Source organism: Hippocampus bargibanti, linkage group LG08 (assembly GCF_051943395.1).
Source record: "Hippocampus bargibanti isolate YZ-2025 linkage group LG08, ASM5194339v1, whole genome shotgun sequence".
Classification (NCBI taxonomy): domain Eukaryota; kingdom Metazoa; phylum Chordata; class Actinopteri; order Syngnathiformes; family Syngnathidae; genus Hippocampus; species Hippocampus bargibanti.
This window is the reverse complement of record NC_142741.1, coordinates 3,849,904-3,865,992: the sequence shown is the minus strand read 5'-3', so window position 1 is coordinate 3,865,992 and position 16,089 is coordinate 3,849,904. Positions and strand designations below refer to the sequence as shown.

The following is a 16,089-nucleotide window of genomic DNA, read 5'->3' as shown; positions in this document are numbered from 1 at the left end:
TCTATCTATCTAACTCTCTAGCTAGCTAGCTTGCTATCTATATCTGTCTAACTCTCTAGCTATCTAGCTTTCTATCTATATCACTATCACTCTCTACCTAGCTTGCTATCTATATCTCTCTAACTAGCTATCTTGCTATCTATCTAGCTAACTCTCGCTAGCTTTCTGTCTATCTAACTCGCTAGCTAGCTTGCTACCTATAGCTCGCTAACTCTCTATCTAGCTAGCTTTCTATCTATATCTCCATAACTCTCTAACTCTCTAGCAAGCTAGCTATCTCACTCTCTAGCTAGCTTGCTATCTATCTAGCTAACTCTCTAGCTAGCTAGCTTTCTATCTATATCTCTAACTCTCTAGCTAGCTAGCTTTCTATCTATATCTCTATAACACTCTAGCTATAGATAGATAGATAGATAGATAGATAGATATCTTTATGTGTATGTAGTGTGTGTCTGTGTGTGTTTGCTGAATTTCGATTAGGAATCCTTAAATGACCCTGAGGCGAGTGCAGGCCGAAGGCCAACCTTTTGTGCCTTCAAAAGTCCTAGCTCACACACACACACACACACACACACACACACACACACACACACACACACACACACACACACACACACACACACACACACACACACACACACCACCTGCTGTCGTAAGGGGCTCGTGCAGTCTGTGGCGATGGAGTGATTGGAAAACCCGAATAAATTTGGGAATGGCAGTGAATGAGTTAAAAAGGATAAATAATGATTAAAGTCCGATCATCATTAGTTGTATATGTATTTTTTTTTTTCGACACTCATCTATATGTTGATTAAATGACAATGGATGGTGAGTCGCTTTTGCTTTATTTTACTTAGCTTTGGCAGTGACACACACCCACACACACACTAATTAAGTCCTGATAGATGTTCCCCCCCATTTGCCCCGATGGTGCGCACGTCTGTGGAGTGTGTGAGCAAATATGCACGGCGCACATGTATGTAAATGCATGTGTCTGTGTGTGTGCTCAGGGCGAGTGCCGGGTCACGAAGGTCAAAGGGGAACAAAAGCAAGGAGCAGATCCCAGCTGCCGTGCTAAACATACAGCCCCCCCCCCCACACACACACATCCTTTCAATAGGAGCGTGCCACTGTCTCACACACTCACACAAATCCGAGGTGAGTGGGGGGTAGAGGTCATACGGGGACGTGGCTGCCGCACTGCCAAATCCTTTTCATCTTTTTCCCACTTCCTTTACTTGTCAAAGGATGCGCTTTTATTTAGTATTTTCTGTTACATTTTTGTATATTTTTACAAAAACGCAACAGTGAAATTTGGACTCGTTTCAACTTTGATAGTTCAAAGGCAGAGTGTAGACTGCAAGGTTAAAATTCCCATCAATCAGGCTCCACAAATAAACCGCACAAGCCATCTGCACACTGGATGCAAAAAGCTCTCAACCCAGCTAAACAGAACACAATTGATGAGGAACTAGATAAAATTATCGCAGAGAAAGCACCTCCAATCATTCCTCAAGATGGTAAAAGAAGAAGGCTACGTTCCTCATCAAGTGTTTAATTTCTGATGAAACCGGTCACTCCATTCCATCAAGCCACCAATGACCATCACAAAGGTCAATAAAATGACTTTATTATACAGTCCAATTTATTTCTTTAATTATAATACCATAGCACATTTATTATACATAAAATAAGGTATATTTTGTGTAGTTTTAAGGCTTAGAAAATTTGAAAGTAGAAAATTGTTGGGGGACCTGGGAACGGATTATTCTCTTTTTAATGGTTTCCTATGGGAAATTAATTTTTGGGATACACACTTTTCGCCTTACACACGGTCTGGGAACCAATTAAGTTTGTAGGCCAAGGTATCACTGTTATAAACACGTGATGTCGACATAATTCCCCACTAGGGGGCACTGCCGTGCTTCAAACACTCTGTTCATGCGAGTGTTCTCCAGCTTTTGGGGTGAAGATCTACCCCTCCAAAAAAGTCTTCATTTTGGGGTGCGTTGCCCTCTTGCCCTTCACCGGCATGTGATACCGAATCTCCTTCCAGAACCTGGACGATGGCGACAGGCAGCATGATGAGTGGACTTCCTCTTGGTCCTGCGTGTCGGTCCTGGACGGCGAAGACAGCCCGGTACAGTTGGTCCAGTTCTTCTGTTGCTGATGGTGGTTCTTGCAGTTCTTCCACCAGTATACGGCGCCCTGTTTCCTCCGCAGGTGACGCAACGACTCTGGGAAGAGAGCTAGTTGGGCTGCGCTAACTTCCTCCAGTTCCACTAGCACCACCTGTCAAAATAATAATAATAATTATAATATAATATAATATAATATAATATAATGTAATATAATATAATTAATATAATGACGGTGTCGGATGTTTCGCTTCTTATCCAAGAAACTTCGTCAGCAAACTAGACAGCTAGATAGCTAGCTAACACACTGAATGTCACCTTTAAATAGAAAGCTAGCTCACCAGCTAGTAGATAAGAGTAAAAAAGAAAGCAAATAAAAAAAAGAAAATAACAAATAATATGACAACACAAACACAGACATTCTTCAGCACTTGCTGTACCCTCTTTGTGACATGAAGCAGTTCTAGATGAAAGAGGTGTGCTTTTCAGCAGTGGATCAGGGAAGTTAATGGGTAGTTAATTTAAGCAACAAAACAAACAAACTGGGGAGCCAAAAGAGTTTATTAGCTATCTGGCTATCTATTAGCTGGATGTCTATTAGTTGTCTAGCTATCTAGCTAGCCATCTATTAGCTATCAGCTAGCTCGCTAACTTTCTATCCATTTGAGTTATTCCCAGCGGGCAAATCAGCCCATTTCCAACGGAGCAGAGCGGTCGAGCACCAGCGGAGGCGAACGAGGAAGCTAACCAGAGTTAGCGATTCGGCGCTTGGATAGCGGAAGTTTGATGCATGTTTACTCATTTAGTCACACTGCATGCTAACTTTGAGCTCACCTGGTGAAAGAGAGCAATCGCCATATTAGTGGAGTAAAACGATCGGACATACATAGGCTTTCCACCGTGTCATTTGTTACTCTGTAGCGCTGTCGGAGCTCTCTCCTGTTCGTGTACGTAAAACCCACCCCTCTGTCTTCTACCACGAATTTTAAACCAATCACGGGCGGCTTTACGGCTCTTATAAGTATCTTTTCCGAATCTGAACTCTCTGTAGCCATTGTTTTGATTCTGGAGCAAGGCAGTGTGTGACCAATAGTGATGTCACAAACAAGGGGGCGGGACTTTCTGAATCCGCCCAGTTCCGAGCTCATTTTGAAGTAGTTTTGGGACACTTTTTGCATTTGACTAAAAATATCAGCCTGCGTGTTTTGGGTATTTTAGATGCTATAAAACGTTTTTCTGATATCAGTTAGGAAAAAAAAATGGTGTCTGTTGTCCTCACCGACCTTGAGGGTGCCCTCCATGAGCGCCTGATGCATGGCCACCGTGCACTCGTATTGACGGCGAGGGTCCAAACAGACGTCCTCCCCCAGGTTGTTGTTGTTTCGGTTGTTGAGGTGGCGGCGACTATGCGTGCAGGCGGCGGGAGAGGCGCCGTAAAGTAGGAGGAGTCTGCGGCTAGCTAACATGTTTTCATGCACCGTGTCCACCATAGCTGTGGACGTTTGAGAGGGTTATGAAAACCAGACCGACCTACTAAAGAAGCAATTGAATTACCTTGTCCTGGAAGACAGTCTCGTTCAGCGATAAAGAGTTTGTAGCCGCAAGCTTTTTCCAACACTTGTGGCAGAATCTCCATTGCAAATGTTAGCACTCTGTGGCTAACATCCGACCGGCAGCCGAACGGGTAGTAGGACGTCACATAGGCGTCAAACCGTTTGCCGTCGTTTACTGACGATAACAAAGAACAAATGTTGACAGAGTATATCACGCCATATATATGTTAGACGCATTGATTAGCATGCTAATGTTAATGTTGAGGGTAATAACAGCGTGCTAATACTAGCATGCTAAGCGATGTATTTATTGTCAGCAGGCTAACCATGGTAACACCGTGCTACCACTAACATGCTAAATGATGTATTTATTGTCAGCAGGCTAACAAGTGTAATAGTGTACGCTATTACCCTTGTTAGCATGCTAGTGTTAGCACGCAGTTATTGCCCTCCTTAACCTGCTGACAATAAATACATCACTTAGCATGCTAGTGTTAGCACGCTATTACCCTTGTTAGCCTGTTGACAATAAATACATCAATTAGCATGCTAGTGTTAGCACGCTGTTATTACCCTCCTTAACCTGCTGACAATAAATACATCACTTAGCATGCTAGTGCTAGCACGCTATTACCCTTGTTAACCTGCTGACAATAAATACATCACTTAGAATGTTAGTGGTAGCACGGTGTTATTACCCTTGTTAGCCTGCTGACAATAAATACATCACTTAGCATGCTAGTGCTAGCACGCCATTATTACCCTATTTAGCCTTCTGACAAGAAAATACATCACTTAGCATGCTAGTGTCAGCTATTGTGACGCTATTGTTACCCTCATTAGCCTGCTGACAAATACATCACTTAGCATACTAGTGGTAGCACGCTGTTATTACCCTTGTTAGCCTACTGACAATAAATACATCACTTAGCATAATAGTGTTAGCACGCTGTTATTACCTGCCTTAATCTGCTTACAATAAATACATCACTTAGCATGCTAGTGTTAGCACGCTATTACCCTTGTTAGCCTGCTGACAATAAATACATCACTTAGCATGTCAGTGGTAGCACGGTGTTATTACCCTTGTTAGCCTGCTGACAAATACGTCACTTAGCATGCTAGTGCTAGCACGCTATTATTACCCTCCTTAGCCTGTTGACAATAAATACATCACTTAGCATATTTGTGTTAGCACGCGGTCATTACCTTCGTTTGTATAAAAGACTGCAAAGGAGCTGCGGAAGAACAGCACCATGTCAATCTTGAAATGGAAGTACACCACCACAACGATGATCGTTAGCGCCGCCACGCTACCGAGCGCACTTCCGAGGGCCACCTGAACACCTTGCTCTGTAACACACGGGAAGTCGCAAAGGCAGTGGGACAAGATGGCGGACGTCAAGACGATTTGGAGATTTACCTTGAGGCAGTACGGAAAAGTGAGCCTGAGGTAATCCTCGCGCGCTGTATACCCGACATGTGTAGTTAACCAGGAAGTCTGCCTCCTCCAGGGAGGAAATGGTTAGCACGCTCTCCATCCATAAACCTTTCGGTGGGACGCTCGCGCGCCACACGCTGGGACACGGGGAAACAGGAAGTTGAAACAAAAATGGCAGACAAAAGAGGCAGGGTAAGTTTCTTCGAAGCTTTGAGCCATGACACCATTTTGGATTATTTAGCTCGTTTGATTTTTATGACATTGTTTTGGACCAACAGCAGCCATTTTGCCCAAATGCAATAGTGATACCTTGGCTTACGAACTTAATCGGTTCCCAGACAGTGTGTAAGGTGAAAAGTGTGTATCCCAAAAAATTATTTTCCATAGGAAACCATTAAAATGAGAATAATCCGTTCCCAGGTCCCCATAAAACATAATTTTCTACTTTCTAATTTTCTAATAATGTATAATAAATGTGCTATATGGTATTATAATTAAAGAAATAAACTACTATATAATAAAGTTGTTTTATTTACCTCTGCGATGGCCGTTGATGGCTTGATGGAATGGAGTGGCCGGTTTCATCAGCATTAAAACACAACACAAAAAAAATTTAAGTTAACGTTCGTAAACCGAAAAGTTCATCAGCCAAAGGGTTCGTAAAGCGAGGTATCACTGTAAATTTCATTCATAAGCGCCTTTCAAAACTTTCAAGGTCACATTACTGTAACAGGATCGGTTTTTCTGTGGGTGAGCAGCGGCAGCCAGATGCGCCAGCGTTCACTCAACACGGAATAATTCAAATAGATAGCAAGTTAGCTAGCTAATCGTTTTAGGCTTATTTCGTAGAAAATTATGTTTTATGGCGACCTGGGAACGGATTCTCATTTTGTAATGGTTTCCTATGGGAAATGAATGTTTGGAAGACACACTTTTCACCTTACACACACTTTCCGGGAACCGATTAAGTTCGTAAGACAAGGTATCGCTGTATTATTATTATAAAAAAATCCATTTTGCTGTCATAAGATTTTGGTACCTTGGTTCTGATGCAAAGATCCTTTCAGAGACATTGGTGGAAATGAAGTCAACGTCATCCAACCAAAAAACGTCCACCATGGCGTCGTCGGGAACGGTGCCGATGCACGGTACAAACACTCGACACGTTTGTGTCAAACGAGAGCCTGAACACGAAATAATTAGCAGTGTTACATGTTAGCCGCAAAGCTAATATGCTACTTTTAAGATTTGATTTCTTACCTGGCGCTGCTTTGAGGATATCATTGGCTGGCTGTAGCACTTGGGGCAGGAAGCAGTAATCCTCTGCGACATAACAAACAAACAGTAGCGATAGTTTGGCAAAAAATGATATGCTAATGAGCGCAACGTGGTAAGGTACGGTTATTTTGGCACAATTGACAATTTTAATATCCCCATTGGCTGCCAAAATGATTCATTTCTAATGGCGTAGTGATGTGTCGTTCGCGAACGAGCCGCTTCTTAGAGCCGGATCCTAATAAGGAGCCGGAAATGGGAGCCGACTTTTTTTCCCCCTGTATTCCCCGCCCCCAGTCTTTGGTTAAAGCCCCACGTGATTGGTCAAGATCCGTGGTCGAGGAGGGAGGGGAGCATTACGGGGAAGGGGGGGTAGACAGGTAGACAAATGTTATAATAATAATAATAATAATAATTCATTTCTAAGCGCCTTTCAAAACTCTCAAGGTCACTTTATAGTCACAGGATAAGTTTTTCTGTAGGTGAGCAGCGGCAGCCACATGCGCCAGCGTTCACTCAACCCGGAAGTAACTCAAATAGATAGTATGCTAGCTGACTAATAGATAGCTACCTAGATAGCTAGTTGTGTTAAGTTCATTCTGTCTCCTTATTGTCTGTTACAAATTAGCTAGATAGTTATTTAGCTCATAGATAGATAGCTAGTTAGCTATATAGCTAATAGATAGCTAGCTATCGTTTCATACACATTAAACAGTGTGAAGATCCTCATATTAATGTGTTTTTCTTTATTATTTTCTTTTCGGGGGGCTATAATTTGCATTTCATTTCTAAGCGCCTTTCAAAACTCTCAAGGTCACTTTACAGTCACAGGATAAATATTTCTGTGGGTGAGCAGCGGCAGCCACACGCGCCAGCGTTCACTCAACCGGGAATAACTCAAAAAGATAGAAAGCTAGCAAGCTAGCCTCTAGAATGCTAGATAGCTAGCTAACTAGATAGCTAATATGTTTCCTGACTCAAATAGCTAGCTAGCTATATTGCTAATAGCTTGCTCTCTAGCCAGATAGATAGCTAATGGATATCACATTATGATGTTATTATGATTCAATTCTGATATTTTTATAACATTATTAATATGAAAAGCAAATTAGTGACAGCTGATAATCAAATCAGAGTAACGACAGGGAAAGTGAAAGTTTGTGGATGCTCTCTTTGCACATATACCATATCAATAAAAATATTTGATATAGTGTTTTTTTTTTACATGAGTAATTCGTTTTTCACATAATTGTACACGATTTTTGGTAGTTAGTTAATTTAAGCAACAAAAAAAACAAAACTGAGGAGCCATTTGGGAGCCAAAAGAGCCGGATCTTTTTAGTGAGCCGAGTCAAAAGAACCGGCTCTCTGAAAAGAGCCGGAATTTCCATCACTATAATGTCAACTGTGAACGTTGCCTACCTTGCACCCAAGGCTGGATGGACTCCGACATGGACGCCGCCACGCCACCCAGGTTGAATTTTAGGGTGCACGTATATGGCTGGTTGTTGCGGCTGCCCACGTTTTTAATTTTCAGACGGGCTCGGTTGCGGTACACGTGTCCCTCAAATCCATCTTCAATCACGTCGCAGCCCTGACATGAATGATAACAGGTGGACATTAACAATAGGAAGAACAGTCGATTTGGTGAAAAGATATTCGATTTAAAAAAAAAAAATCAGTCGATATGTCAGTCTGTCAGTCCCCCCTTAATATTTTTTCGATTAATCATTAATTTATGAGTTACATTACTTGTTCAATTATTTGAACAAGTGAACATTCGCTTTAAAATGACACCAAGTTTATCTATCTATTATCTATTTACGAGCTGGCTAGCTAGCTTTCTATCTATTTAATAGTGACATTCAGTGTGTTAGCTAGCTAACTATCTAGCTGTTTAGCTAGCTATCAGCTATAGAGCTATCTAGGTGGCTATCTAGCTAGCTATCTGTTGGCTATCTATTATCCATCTACTAGCTGGCTATATATTATCTCCTAGCTGGTTAGCTAGCTTTCTATCTATTTAATAGTGACATTCAGTGTGTTAGCTAGCTAACTATCTAGCTGTTTAGCTAGCTATCAGCTATAGAGCTATCTAGGTGGCTATCTAGCTAGCTATCTGTTGGCTATCTATTATCCATCTACTAGCTGGCTATCTATTATCTCCTAGCTGGTTAGCTAGCTTTCTATCTATTTAATAGTGACATTCAGTGTGTTAGCTAGCTAACTATCTAGCTGTTTAGCTAGCTATCAGCTATAGAGCTATCTAGGTGGCTATCTAGCTAGCTATCTGTTGGCTATCTATTATCCATCTACTAGCTGGCTATCTATTATCTCCTAGCTGGTTAGCTAGCTTTCTATCTATTTAATAGTGACATTCAGTGTGTTAGCTAGCTAACTATCTAGCTGTTTAGCTAGCTATCAGCTATAGAGCTATCTAGGTGGCTATCTAGCTAGCTATCTGTTGGCTATCTATTATCCATCTACTAGCTGGCTATCTATTATCTCCTAGCTGGTTAGCTAGCTTTCTGTCTATTTAATAGTGACATTCAGTGTGTTAGCTAGCTAACTATCTAGCTGTTTAGCTAGCTATCAGCTATAGAGCTATCTAGGTGACTATCTAGCTAGCTATCTGTTGGCTATCTATTATCTATACTAGCTGGCTATATATTATCTATCTACTAGCTGGCTCGCTAGCTTTCTATCTATTTAATAGTGACATTCAATGTCTTAGCTATCTAACGATCGAGCTATCTAGCTGGCTATCAGCTATAGAGCTATCGAGGTGGATAGCTATCTAGCTAGCTATCTGTTGGTTATCTATTATCAACTTACTAGGTGGCTAGCTAGCTTTATCTATTAACTGCCGGGTTGAGTGGCACGTGTGGCTGCCACTGCTCTCCCACAGAAAAACTTATCCTGTGACTGTAAAGTTACATTGAGAGTTTTGAAAGGCGATTAGAAATGAAATGTATTCTTCTTCTTCTTCTTCTGCTTCTTCTTCATCTTATTATTATTATTTCTCAGAATGACTACGGTGTGAAAATAGTGTCCAACGAAGACGAGGGCGTGACTCACTCTGTACCACGTGACAAAGGCGGGGACGCCGTAGCTTCGAAGCGTTTTGAGGACATCTCTGATTGGACAGGCCAGCGTGTCAGTCACTCCTACGGTGAGGATCTGTGAGGCTTTCCGCGGACGACCGCACTCGGCCGGCAGAGGGCGCTCCACCACCAACTTGGTGGACTGTTTGAAGCAACCTGACGTGCTCGTTCTGTGAAGAGGGAGCGAACCAATCAGCAGGCAGAAAGCAGGTAAGGGGCGGGTCTTGTGTGACCTAAATATGTCACCTTAATTCATCCTAAGAGAACACTTATTTATTCTATTTGAATTCATTGAACTTCGTTCAAATTATTTTAAAGACAAAACTAATATATTTATCTTTTACCTGAGCACACACTGGTAATGTCCGTCGTGCCGCATGGTGACGTTGAGTAACCATAGCGTCTCCCCTCGCATGAGAATGCGGCGTCTGACGTTTCGGAGTGCTCGTGCCGTCTCCACGCGGTACCAGTTTACCTCGTAAGAAGCCGCCGACAAATTGAAGACGTCGGGAGACGCCAGCGTGCAATTGATCATGGCCACGTCGCCCGGCACGGAAAACACGCGCTCAAATTGAACCCCGTAGTCTTTGCACTCATCTGGAAAAAAAAAGGGGTAAAAATCCATATTTGTAGTTTATATCTCATTCTTCAGCAAGTTAGCAAGCGAGGTAGCTCGCTAGTTAGTTTGTTAGTTTGAGCACTAGTTACTTAGCAAGTGAGCTATTGAGTTTGCGTATGTGTACGTTAATTTGTTTGTTGGATCCTTCAACATTCAGCTAGCTAGCTTGTCAGTTAGCTGAATTAGGTTGTGTTTCTTCATCAAACCAGGCTTGGGTTGGTTAGCTAGCTAGCTAGCTGAATAAGTTAGTTATAATAATAATAATAATAATAATAATAACAACAATAATAATACATTTCATTTAGAAGCTCCTTTCAAAACTCTCACGGTCACTTTACAGACACACACATACACTATCTATTAGTTAGCTATCTAGCTGGCCATCTATTTGCTGTCTATTAGCTATTTAACTGACTAGCTGGCTAGCTAGCTATCTATTATCTATCTATCTATCTATCTATCTATCTATCTATCTATCTATCTATCTATCTATCTATCTATCTATCTATCTATCTATCTATCTATCTATCTATCTATCTATCTATCTATATCTATCTATCTATCAACTAGCTATTAGCATACGCTATCTATTAGTTACCTATCTAGCTGGCCATCTATTTGCTGTCTATTAGCTATTTAACTGACTAGCTGGCTATCTATCTATCTATCTATCTATCTATCTATCTATCTATCTATCTATCTATCTATCTATCTATCTATCTATCTATCTATCTATCTATCTATCATCTCTATCTATCTATCTGTCTATCAACTAGCTATTAGCATACGCTATCTATTAGTTACCTATCTAGCTGGCCATCTATTTGCTGTCTATTAGCTATTTAACTGACTAGCTGGCTATCTATCTATCTATCTATCTATCTATCTATCTATCTATCTATCTATCTATCTATCTATCTATCTATCTATCTATCTATCAACTAGCTATTAGCATACGCTATCTATTAGTTACCTATCTAGCTGGCCATCTATTTGCTGTCTATTAGCTATTTAACTGACTATCTATCTATCTATCTATCTATCTATCTATCTATCTATCTATCTATCAACTAGCTATTAGCATACGCTATCTATTAGTTACCTATCTAGCTGGCCATCTATTTGCTGTCTATTAGCTATTTAACTGACTAGCTGGCTATCTATCTATCTATCTATCTATCTATCTATCTATCTATCTATCTATCTATCTATCTATCTATCTATCTATCTATCTATCTATCTATCTATCATCTCTATCTATCTATCTGTCTATCAACTAGCTATTAGCATACGCTATCTATTAGTTACCTATCTAGCTGGCCATCTATTTGCTGTCTATTAGCTATTTAACTGACTAGCTGGCTATCTATCTATCTATCTATCTATCTATCTATCTATCTATCTATCTATCTATCTATCTATCAACTAGCTATTAGCATACGCTATCTATTAGTTACCTATCTAGCTGGCCATCTATTTGCTGTCTATTAGCTATTTAACTGACTATCTATCTATCTATCTATCTATCTATCTATCTATCTATCTATCTATCTATCTATCTATCTATATCTATCTATCTATCAACTAGCTATTAGCATACGCTATCTATTAGTTACCTATCTAGCTGGCCATCTATTTGCTGTCTATTAGCTATTTAACTGACTAGCTGGCTATCTATCTATCTATCTATCTATCTATCTATCTATCTATCTATCTATCTATCTATCTATCTATCTATCTATCTATCTATCTATCTATCATCTCTATCTATCTATCTGTCTATCAACTAGCTATTAGCATACGCTATCTATTAGTTACCTATCTAGCTGGCCATCTATTTGCTGTCTATTAGCTATTTAACTGACTAGCTGGCTATCTATCTATCTATCTATCTATCTATCTATCTATCTATCTATCTATCTATCTATCTATCTATCTATCTATCAACTAGCTATTAGCATACGCTATCTATTAGTTACCTATCTAGCTGGCCATCTATTTGCTGTCTATTAGCTATTTAACTGACTATCTATCTATCTATCTATCTATCTATCTATCTATCTATCTATCTATCTATCTATCTATCTATCTATCTATCAACTAGCTATTAGCATACGCTATCTATTAGTTACCTATCTAGCTGGCCATCTATTTGCTGTCTATTAGCTATCTATCTATCTATCTATCTATCTATCTATCTATCTATCTATCTATCTATCTATCTATCTATCTATCTATCTATCTATCTATCAACTAGCTATTAGCATACGCTATCTATTAGTTACCTATCTAGCTGGCCATCTATTTGCTGTCTATTAGCTATCTATCTATCTATCTATCTATCTATCTATCTATCTATCTATCTATCTATCTATCTATCTATCTATCTATCTATCTATCTATCTATCTATCTATCTATCTATCAACTAGCTATTAGCATACGCTATCTATTAGTTACCTATCTAGCTGGCCATCTATTTGCTGTCTATTAACTATTTAACTGACGAGCTGGCTATCTATCTATCTATCTATCTATCTATCTATCTATCTATCTATCTATCTATCTATCTATCTATCTATCTATCTATCTATCTATCTATCTATCTATCTATCTATCTATTAACTAGCTATTAGCTAGCTAGCTTTCTATCGATTTGAGTTATTCCGGGTTGAGTGAATGCTGGCGCGTGTGGTTGCCACTGCTCACTCACAGAAAAACGTATCCAGTAACTGTATAGTGACCTTGAGAGTTTTGAAAGGCGCTTAAAAATTAAATGTATTATTATTATTATTACAGTCACAAAATGAGTTTTTCTGTGGGTGAGCAGAGGCAGCCGCATGCACCAGCATTCACTCAATGTAACTTAAATAGATAGAAAGCTAGCCAGTTAGCTAATGGATAGCTAATAGCTAGCTAGCTAGCTAGCTGAATAAGTTTGTCAGTTAGTTGTTGAATAAGTTATCTAGCTAGCTATCGAAAATGAGGTCATATTCACCTGGCTAAAATTCCGCCAAAATGTCTCAGGAGGTGAGATGGGCAGTAAATTGCAGGAGTTAGCTACCTAGCTAGCTGAGGAGTTAGTCAGATAGTGGTTGAATAAGTTAGTCAGTTAGTTGTTGAATGAGCTATCTAGCTAGCTAGTTAGTTAGTTAGTCAGTTAGTTGTTGAATAAGTTATCTAGCTAGCTAGCTAGATAACTTATTCTAGTCTAGCTAGATAACTAATTCAACAACTAACTGACGAACTTATTCAGCTAGCTAGCTAACTCCTGTTATTTACTGCCCATCTCACCTCCTCAGACATTTAGGCAGGATTTTAGCCAAGTGAATACAGTGATACCTTGGCTTACGAACTTAATTGGTTCCCAGACAGAGTGTGTAAGGTGAAAAGTGTGTATCCCAAAAAATAATTTCCCATAGGAAACCATTAAAATAAGAATAATCCATTCCCAGGTCCCCATAAAACATAATTTTCTACTTTCTAATTTTCTAAGCCTTAAAACTACACAAAATATACCTTATTTATGTATAATAAATGTGCTATGGTATTATAATTAAAGAAATAAAGTACCTGTAGTGGTTTTATTTACCTTTGTGGTGGTCGTTGATGTCTCGTTGTTAGAAGAACGGCTCGTTCGCGAACGACACATCACTCATTGAGGCAGCTCCGTGTTCGAAAAAAGTTCGTATGCCAAGGTAAAGTTCGTATACCAAGGTAAATTTTTTTTATATATTTAACATTCATAAACCGAAAAGTTCGTAAGCCAAGGGGTTCGTAAACCTGTACAACCTAATTCCCAAGAACTCCAAAGTATTTTTCCCCACACACATACCTCAATTCCACTACAGCAAACTTTTTTTTTCCGATCAACACCGCTACTTTTGACTGAAATGTGCATATTTAAAAACCAAAACTATTCCTGCCAACATTTCCAGGATATTACAACACAAGCATGAAAGTTGAGTGAGTAAACATCTGATTCACCTTGTCCCATTCGGGATTTTCCCATCGTCCAGCCAATGTGACCCACCACCACTAGTCAGAGTCCAAGCATCACTACGTACTTACCCTGAGCTGCATGAGTCCGGTTGACATTTTGCACCACCAACAACAGCAGGAGGGTCCGCACATGGACGCACATGACTGTAACACACACACACACACACACACACACACACACACACACACACACACACACACACACACACACACATTCCTGTTTGAATGTTTTTGTGAGGTCCGGATAACTCCAGATAAGAAGTGAGGACCACCGTTGCTGAAAAAAAAAGTGGACTTGAAACTGAAATAACAGCAAGTTAAATAAATAACCAGGTTAAAATATCGTTTTACTTTTTGTGGTATGAACTTTTTCCTCTTATTAAACATACACGCACACATACACAGAGTAAAAAGCGCGTCTATCCAAATGAAATGAAAATACACACCAAAAAAATCATTTTGGGTGAATTTGTGAGGACCTTTCCGAAACTTTAACAGATGCATATATAGACCCTCTAGAAGCCTTTAGAATGAAAAACTTGGGAGGACCGGCCAAAAGGTCCCCACTTGTCAAAAATGTCCTCACTACATATGGTATAAAATGTTAGTGGTCCTCACAAGACTCGTCATACAAACACACACACACACACACACACACATATCATAACATCATAAATAAGTGAAGGATTGACAGCAGGACGGTAAGCAGACCGGAGGACAAGATCTGCCTTCTTTCTCTGAGCAATTGGCGAGGAAGCTCACCGATTTAATGCACCAACCCTCCACCCCTTGACAAAAATATGACGCATGGCTACTGTGTGTGTAACTTGTATATGGAAGCAGGCCGGTTTAACATTCTTGCGTGTGTGCGGAAGCACACGACCGGTTAAGTTACCAACAGTCCTTATGGAAGGTGACTCTCCTTCCATAAGCCATCAACGACCATCAAAAAGGTAAATAAAACTTTATTTTACAGAACAGTTTATTTCTTTAATTACAGTCCTTGTGTAATGTGACTCTCTTTCCAAACAGCAATTCCCTTTGACCTTCGACCTCCAACGCCATTCCATCAAGCCATCAACGACCATCAAAAAGGTAAATAAAACTTTATTTTACAGCATGGTTTATTTCTTTAATTACAGTCCTCATGTAATGTGCCTCTCTCTCCAAACAGCAATTCCCTTTGACCTCCAACGCCATTCCTTTAAGCCATCAATGACCATCACAAATGTAAATAAAGTGACTTTGATACAATGCAGTGTATTTCTTTCATTACAATACAATAACACATTTATTATACATATAATTAGGTATGGTATGTGTAGTTTTAAGGCTTATTTAGTTGAAAAGTAGATTTTATGGAAACCCGGGAACGGATTATTCCCATTTTAATGGTTTCCTATGGGAAATTAATTTTTGGATTCACACTTTTCGCCTTACACGCTGTCTTGGAACCAATTAAGTTTGTAAACCAAGGTATCACTGTATTCAGGAAGAATAAAACTCACCTGTGTGGTGGTGGTGATGACTTGGTAGTGGTCACATGACAGCTTTCTCATGACATTCATCTGGTGGGTTGAGGAATCGAACGTGTGTCCTCTTCGTCGCCAGCCGCTTCGTCATTTGAGCAAAGACACATGTTGCAACTTCTTGTGAGTTGAGAAATCACTTCTGGGAGGTGCTTGGATACACACATAAACACACACAAGCCCTGGCATGTGTTTACATTCCAAAGATCAGCTTCACTTTATAGTGGTGTCTTCCTATGGAGCTACCTGGTGGCAAATACACTGTACAGTAGTTCTATTTTTGTTCAATTGGTCGATTTTGTTACTTTTATTGCTGATTTCCTGTCATTTTATTAAAATTTGATATATTTTTTTGATTTACTCTTCAATAATTTAATGTACAGTATTTTTACATTTTGAGGTCTGAATTAAATGATTTCAAATGATTAAT

The 16,089-nt window shown here is 39.7% G+C and overlaps 1 protein-coding gene and 1 long non-coding RNA gene across 3 annotated transcripts; one reads left to right on the top strand and one right to left on the bottom strand.

The window, feature by feature from the left end:
* Nucleotides 1-1,539: 1,539 nt before the first annotated feature.
* Nucleotides 1,540-15,782, bottom strand: LOC148894349 (interleukin-1 receptor type 1-like). Of its 2 annotated transcripts, XM_089003547.1 has the most exons (12): nucleotides 15,639-15,782; nucleotides 14,200-14,274; nucleotides 9,856-10,108; nucleotides 9,486-9,681; nucleotides 7,830-8,001; nucleotides 6,393-6,455; nucleotides 6,172-6,316; nucleotides 5,115-5,269; nucleotides 4,901-5,044; nucleotides 3,693-3,866; nucleotides 3,422-3,630; nucleotides 1,540-2,292 (listed from the first exon to the last, which is right to left on the bottom strand). In XM_089003547.1, exons 2-12 carry the CDS (start codon nucleotides 14,270-14,272, stop codon nucleotides 1,975-1,977), a joined length of 1,902 nt encoding a protein of 633 aa, XP_088859673.1. In that variant the 5' UTR covers nucleotides 14,273-14,274; nucleotides 15,639-15,782; the 3' UTR covers nucleotides 1,540-1,974. The 2 variants fall into 2 exon arrangements, with proteins under 2 accessions (XP_088859673.1, XP_088859674.1); XM_089003548.1 differs by lacking the exon at nucleotides 15,639-15,782 and having other exon boundaries at nucleotides 14,116-14,256.
* On the top strand, nucleotides 14,283-15,557 carry LOC148894350 (uncharacterized). The gene is made up of 3 exons (XR_016115904.1): nucleotides 14,283-15,083; nucleotides 15,163-15,225; nucleotides 15,305-15,557. It is a non-coding gene; the product is annotated as an uncharacterized LOC148894350 (long non-coding RNA).
* Nucleotides 15,783-16,089: the final 307 nt, after the last annotated feature.